Source organism: Octodon degus, unplaced genomic scaffold (assembly GCF_000260255.1).
Source record: "Octodon degus isolate 3935 unplaced genomic scaffold, OctDeg1.0 scaffold00002, whole genome shotgun sequence".
Classification (NCBI taxonomy): Eukaryota; Metazoa; Chordata; class Mammalia; order Rodentia; family Octodontidae; genus Octodon; species Octodon degus.
Genome location: NW_004524578.1, coordinates 18,485,029 through 18,492,155, shown reverse-complemented (window position 1 = coordinate 18,492,155; position 7,127 = coordinate 18,485,029). Strand labels below are relative to the sequence as shown.

Here is a 7,127-nt window from a genome sequence, read left to right as displayed (position 1 = left end):
GTGAGTCATTCAGTCCTCCTCGAAGACTAAAACTTAAAAAAAAAAAAAGTCCTTTCGAAGTTTTCCTTTGCGCGACTCACCCACAAATCAGGCAGCGGCCGCCGGAGGGCCGCGCGCTGTGGGGCGTGGCTGGCGAGGGGTGGGTCCCGGGCGCTGCGCTCCCTCCGCTTCACCGCCGCTCCGGGGGCCCCGCCTGCCTTTCCCGCCCATGGGGTGGGGCCGGCGGCCGGTGGGAGGTGCTGAACCGCGAGATTTATTCGGGGCCGGGCACACAGGCAGCGAGGACCCGCGCCGGTATCAGCATGCCGGAGCACTGCTTGCTGGCCGCCCTCTGCGGCGCGCTGCTCTGCGCCTCCGGCCTCCTGGCCGCCTCGGGTGAGTCGCCGTCGCTGCCCTCCCCGTCGCCCGGGCTTCCCCGCCCCTGTGCGCACAAACTCCGGCGCCGGGATCCGCGCTAGGCTCCTCTCGGCTGCGCCCGGAGGGTGTGTGTCCCGCAGCTTCTGTCCCCGTGGGGCCCTGGGAGGGGACAGCGGCCGGCGCCCTGGGCGGGACGCGGGCACTGGGTGACAGCACGGCCGGCCCCAGGATGTGGCGCACACAGAACAAAGGAATCCGCTGCGTCGGCCTCTCTTTTGCCGTCTGTAAAATGAGGCCATGGATCTGCATCCGACGCTCCGGCCGCGGGGAGGCCCCGGGGCTCGTGCGGAGCTGCGTCTCCTCCCACCGCGGTCTCCGCAGCTCCCTCCTGAGCCGCACGTTGCACCCCACTATGGACATACTTTGTTTTCTTTTTGGAAGTACTGGGGATTAAACCCAAGGCCTTCGCACTGCGTTATATTCCCAGACTTTGTTTATTTATATATGTATATTTTTTGAGACAAGTTCTCACTAAGTTGGTCAGGCTGGGCTAGAGTTTGGGATCCCCCTGCATCAGCCTCTCAGCGTGCTGAGAGTTGAGGCATGCGCCACCACTGCCCGGCTGTGATTTGGACTTTCGCGCCCCTACCCGTCCGTGTCGGATCAGATAAAGGAAAAGGAGGAGGTGGCAGCTGTACAGACTGGCTGGCCGGGGGACCGCCTCCCTCCTTCCCTCCCTCCAGTGGCCTTGGCCGCCTGCGGTATCTTTCTTGGTCCTCCTCCCCCTCGGAGGCCCGGGGGACGATGGGCCTCCCGCAGGCTGCCCCATTCTCTTCGCCGTGGGGTGTCAGCAAAGGCCCCTCAGGCAGTTCCCCTTCGTCTCGAAGAAATGGGGTCCAGGGAATCAGGAAGTCCCAGCAGGGTTCCAGCTCTGTTCGGGGAAATATCTGCTACCCCGGCTGCAGCGGAAGTCTGTAGAGCCCTCTGGCCAGCCGGAAAGATGTCCAGGGCTTCACCGCCCCTTTCCGTCCCTCCCCTCAGCCCCGCCCAGCCGGCGCCCCCAGTTGGGCGAGTTTGAAAAGGGCGATCTGGCTCTTTTCCGGGGGAGACACGGCGGCCACCTTAGGCGGATGACCTCACTCTTTTCCCTCTGGACCATTTTTTTACCCCACAAGCGAGCAGCCCCTGGAGGGTAGGAAGAGGAGGCCAGGTTCCTGGGCCTAGCTGTGCCCTCCTCGCCCCCCCGCCGGGTCAGAAGGGATTAACCTGCTATTTAAAGCCAGTGACTAATAGCCCTTTGGGAGCCGCCTGAGCTCCCTGGGCCCCGCGGAGGAGGCCAGGCGTTCATGCGCAGAGAGCCCGCCGGGGCTACAGGGTTCTGGGAGGTAGGAGAGCTGCTGACTTGGGTGGGTGACTGGCGGGGGAGGGGGTGGTGAGTTTTTTGCCGCTCAACCCAAATGGCAGGTTTGGGTGGAGGACACTTGCAGCCCAGAGTGCTCCTGTGTTCTCAGGTGAGGTGATTGTGCACGTCTGTCACTCACGACCTCATCTGGGAGCCGCGGTGGCCTCCCCATCCTCGCTACTTGCCTCCTCGGCCCTTACCCCAGTCTCTCAAATTCATCCAGGTGGCTGGGCTGCAGGCTGTCTCACCTCAGGGAGTCCCTCAGGCTCTGCACTCTTGGGGGGCTGTCTGGCCTTCCCTTTCCAGGATGGGTCAGGCTTTCCACTCCCCTTCGCATGAAGGAGACCAAATTTTCCTGTTGGGCTGTGTTGGAGAGGTTGGAGGAAGGTCAGAGGCTACTAATCCAGGTGCAGACTCCAAAGCTGCCTGTCATTTTGGTCCTGAGGACCGAACCTGAGGCCTTTGCACTGAGCTACTTTTCCGGCCCACTGAAAAGTAATAGTTTGTTTTTGTCTTGAGACCAGGTATCATCAAGTTGCCCAGTCTGGGCTCAAACTTCTGATTCTCCTGCTTCAGTTCCCCAAGTGCTGGCATCATAGCTGCACGCCACCATGCCTGAGAGAGAGAAGCTTGTCATTTTTAAGGTCCCTCCCACCCTGCTCTTCTACCTCATCTTATTCTCCAGTACCTCATACCCCCCCACTTCTACTTTTCTCTGGAGTGCTGGTCCCTAAGCCCCAGTCTGCCCTTGCCCAGTCTTTTTTTTTTTTTTTGCGGAACCAAGGATTGAACTCAGGCCCTTACACTTGCCAGGGAAGCGCTTATTCTACTGAGCCATCTCTCTGGCTCTGCCCAATCATTTAGACCCAGCTCAAATGTTCCCTCGCTGGTGAACTTCGCACTCCCTGGGGGAGCCCTGTGTCAGAGGTCCAGCTCCCAGGCCACCACACCATCAGTTCCTGGCCTGCAACTGGCTTTACCTTAGAGCCTTGCGTACATGTGGCTGTTGGTCCCCCACAAGTTTATGGGGTGCTTGAGGTGGGGTTGCTGTTGCAGGTGACTTCTGTGACTCCAGCATTTGCCTGAATGGTGGCACCTGCTTGTTGGACCAGGAAAGTGTCTCTTACTGCCTCTGCCCTGAGGGCTTCACAGGCCTCCTTTGCAATGAGACAGAGAAAGGTAAAGGACCCTACAGGGGCCTGCCCATTGCATCAACTTCTGGCCTCTCCCCTCCTGGGCGGTGGTCCCCACTTCTCTCCCTATGACATCTGGCAATCCCCTCCCCACTGCCCCCAAAACTCCTAGGCTACTTTGAAATCTGGGCAGGCCCTGTCTTTGGGCACAGCTGGGTTCCTGGTGGCGCAGGCTGCACACAGCTATTGGAGGAGGGGACTGAGGATGGGCAGAGGGTCACTGTGTGCCAGCCCCGCCTGCCACTTCTGTCACCTACCCATCATCTTTTCTGCCTCTTGTTCCGAGGTCCCTGTTCGCCCAATCCCTGCTACCACAATGCTGGGTGTCAGGTCATGGACAGCTCCCACCGAGGGGATGTGTTCACCTCATACACCTGTGACTGCCCTCCGGGCTACGTGGGCATCCACTGCGAGTCAAGTGAGTCCCTTTGTGCTGCTTGCAGCTGGCCCCATCCCTGGGGAGACACTGAGGCAGGGGCAGAGCCTCAGTGAAGGGGGAAAGGGTGGTGGTGTCCTTTTTTCTGATCTGGCCCTTGCTCCTGGGACAGCCAGTCAGGCCTGATGTCACCGCCTGGGAGTGAAGGGATGTGGTGACCCTGGAGGTCTTGGGAGTGCACCTGAGTCACTAGGAGCTACAGTGTCAGTTAATTTGTGAGGAATTTCATGCCCATGAATGCAAAGAAACATCCTTATCTTTTGGGATCCAGGAGTTCAGTAAATCAGGCTTGGCCCACATTTGACCTATGTCCTTGTCACAGATGTTATGGGGAAGAGGTGGAGGCCTGGGCAGGCTGGACTGCCCCCTCTGGTCAGAGGCCAGAGGCCCATTGTGTGAGGAGGGGCTAGTGATCTCCTTGACCAACCAGCTGGATTATCCACTCAGTCGCAGGATGGTCAGGGTGCCCAGCCTGAGTCCCCCACCCTGTGGTCGACTGCCAAGGACTTCCTGTCCCTGGGGGCATGTTGTGCCCAGGATGGGTGGGTGAGGGCTCCATGTTCCCCCTGTTCAGCAGGTCAGGCCACAAATGTCTGGGGCCAGGGGCAGGTGGCCTCTGTTCTCCAGGCAGACATGGGCAGCACTCTGGGGATCAGGGTGTGGGGGCTGGGGCTAGGGGAGCAGGCAGGGTGCCCAGGACTCCCTCCTACCTCTTCCTGCACCTCAGAGAAGGCCTGGACTGAAACCAGGCCCTCAGAGGATGGGGGTGGGGCTGCTAAGGCAGACAGCCTGGGAGAAGCCGCAGCCATAATTACCCTGAGAGCTGAGGCAACTGTGTGTGTACCTGTGTGGCATCTCCCACCTGGCTGCTTAGATACTGAGGGTGGCACCCAGGTTTTATTTTGTTTAGGTGGGGTCTCAGTAGGTTGCTAACTTCTAAGGCTGGGCTCCACCTTTCAACCCTCCTGGTCCTGAGATTTACAGCCATGCACCACCGCACCTGACTTCTTGACCTGGGGTCTTCCTGGCTGGATGCAGTCACATCTAGGACATGAGGTGGCAGGTGACCCTACAGGCTGTGGTGGAGGCCCTGCCTTGACTGTCCTGTGTGATGTTTCCCTGGAGCCAACACCAAGGTTGCACAGGGGTCCCTCAGGGTGGCCCCAGGAGCTGTGAGGATTGTCCTGGAGGCAGAGCCAGGTCCCTGGCTGTCCCTGATCTTGGATGCCTGGCTTGGCCACTGTTGAAGCAAGAGACAGTGCTGGTACTGAGCTTAGCATCAGCTGTCAGGACACTCCCGTCCCTGTGTCCTCACCCTGGCACGTGCTTTGGGGACCCCTGGAGTAGGAGAGGAGGGACCTGCTGTCAGGCATGGTCCCGTCCTGAGTCCTTGGTACCATGTCACTAGGGTGATAAAGTGGTGAATGGGGCCACCCTGGGTGGGGCACGCTCACAGCTGGCCGGTGGGTGAGAACCTGTGGCTGTGCAGAGTACGAGGAAAACTAGAACGGCATTCACATATCACCCAGAAACTGATGATTCTGGAATTTCCAGGCAGGTTCATGTATTGCTTTGTTTTGTTCGCGAGTGTCTAAGGTCCTCCCTTTCCCAAGGCCAACCCCCTGGGATACCAAGGAAGAGTGTCACACTGGTGTTCTTCCGCACGGTCTGGTCCACTCCACAGCTGCTGCTGTCTGGTGCAGGCTGTGCCATGCCTTTCCCTGCGTGGTTCTCTGGCAGTGCAGGGTACCAGGCCTGCTGTCCCTCTCGGTCCTGCTCCGAGTGAGGGACTGAGGTGCCCTGGGGGGCTGTACCCTCTGTGTCCTTGTTGTCTAGTCCTCTGGTCCCTGCTGGGCTCTTGGACTTCCTCAGTGGTCTTGACTGGCTTGTCCTTCCTCGTAGAGTGCATGACGGGCCTGGGCATGGAGGGGGGCGCCATTGCTGACTCACAGATCTCTGCGTCGTCCCTGTACTTGGGTTTCCTGGGCTTGCAGCGCTGGGCTCCGGAGCTGGCCCGGCTTCACCGCTCAGGCATCGTCAACGCCTGGACGGCCAGCAACTACGACAGGAAGCCCTGGATCCAGGTGTGGAAGGGACTCGTGTGGAGCTGGAGAGGTGGGAGGGATGATTGTGAGAAGGTGTCTTGTGTTTGGGGGCAGTTGTACCCAGGCCCAGTGAAGTGACAAGTGGCTGTGGGTCAAGGTCCAGTGATCTGGTGGAGGTGGCTGGTGGTTGCCACCTGGTGGAAGCCATGCAGAGGAGTGGCTGCCAAGGATGAGGCCTTGGTCCTCCCCTGGGTTATGGGGCTTAGGGGGCCAGTGGGCCTGGATCTTGGAAATGAGGTGCTGTCGTCTGTGCCCTGGGACAGGTGAACCTCCTTCGGAAGATGCGGGTGACCGGTGTGGTGACACAGGGCGCCAGCCGAGCAGGCAGTGCAGAGTATGTGAGGACCTTCAAAGTGGCCTACAGCCCGGATGGACGCAAGTTCCACTTCATCCAGGATGAAGAGGGCTCTGGGGACAAGGTAAGGCTGATAGGTTTAGTAGCCCCGATTGAGTTCTAGGGTAGACGGATGCAAGGGCACCCTGGGTGATTGGCCATGAGCTGTATTCTGGTGTCTAGAAATCAATCAAACCATTGTATCTGTTCTGTGGTTATAAGTCCTAGCTCCACTTTATAGATGAGAACAGAGTGCCCCCAAATGGTGCCATGACCTGCTGGGGGAGTAGAGTCAGTGGAGCTGGATTTCATTCTGAACCTTCAGAGTTGCTGGGTACAGTTGTGGAGACTGTATACACAGCCAAGAATGTCATTGCTATTCACGACATGGTTGTGGTGCATCTGTGTGGTTCTAGCTGTTGAAAACTTGCCCTAATAAAGTGGCACATGAAAGAAGTGCTGTTTCCTGGCCAGAGGCACTTCTAGGTTATGTGTAACCTTTTGTGAAATGTGAGGGTTTATATCTGGTCCCCAGGATGACCAGGGAAGGTGCAGGTGGAGAACCTGCTTTGGGGACAGGGCTTCGGGGAAGGGCTGCTCCCCGAGCCCCACTGGCTCTGCCTAGTCCTTGCCGACCCCAGTCCTGGCCCTCCTGCTAGGTGTTCGAGGGTAACGTCAACAACAGGGGCCTGAAGCTCAACCTGTTCAGCACCCCGCTGGAGATACAGTATGTGAGGCTGTACCCCATGATCTGCTACAGGGCCTGCACCCTACGCTTTGAGCTCCTGGGCTGTGAACTGAATGGTAAGCATGGGGTCTGCAGTCAGTTGGGAGTGGCGTTGCTTGCTCCCTCTTCTGTGAGCTGTCCAGGGCTGGCAGCAAGCCCCAGGGACCTGGGTCACACTGGAAACCTACACCATTTAGGTCACCTGTCTGGGTTTGTGCCATAGCTCTGGGCTCTGGTTAGCCAAGAGAAAACTCCAGTTTCTGGTTATAAACCAGGCCTGGTTGGGCCCTGGGGTGCCTCTAGTCAGTGGGTGCTGGGGGAATCCGGGTGAGTGGCAGGAAGAAGGAAGGAGGGAAGTGACATCCTGGTACTTCGTGGACCTGGGTATACAGCTTGGACCACAGGGTTGGAGCTGGTGCTTCCCACTCCCGGATCCAGGGAGGGTCTTCAATGGAGAGTTGGGAGGAACCAGAAGGAACAGGTTTTTGCTGAACCAGGCAACACCAATGGAGAGGTTGGAGCGCTTAGTTTGTACTTAAGAAATGCGGTCTTCACGTCTGATTTTTTTTTTTT

General features: G+C 58.6%; 1 protein-coding gene across 1 annotated transcript in view; it reads left to right on the top strand.

The window, feature by feature from the left end:
- The first annotated feature begins 251 nt into the window (after positions 1 to 251).
- Mfge8 (milk fat globule-EGF factor 8 protein) overlaps positions 252 to 7,127 on the top strand; it is a 10,554-nt gene continuing 3,678 nt past the window's right edge. Inside the window, exons 1-6 of the mRNA XM_004623286.2 lie at positions 252 to 375; positions 2,816 to 2,938; positions 3,239 to 3,370; positions 5,291 to 5,472; positions 5,757 to 5,912; positions 6,487 to 6,631. Coding sequence (XP_004623343.1) covers positions 303 to 375; positions 2,816 to 2,938; positions 3,239 to 3,370; positions 5,291 to 5,472; positions 5,757 to 5,912; positions 6,487 to 6,631 — 811 coding nt within the window. The 5' untranslated portion in view covers positions 252 to 302. The remainder of the gene's footprint in view (positions 376 to 2,815; positions 2,939 to 3,238; positions 3,371 to 5,290; positions 5,473 to 5,756; positions 5,913 to 6,486; positions 6,632 to 7,127) is intronic.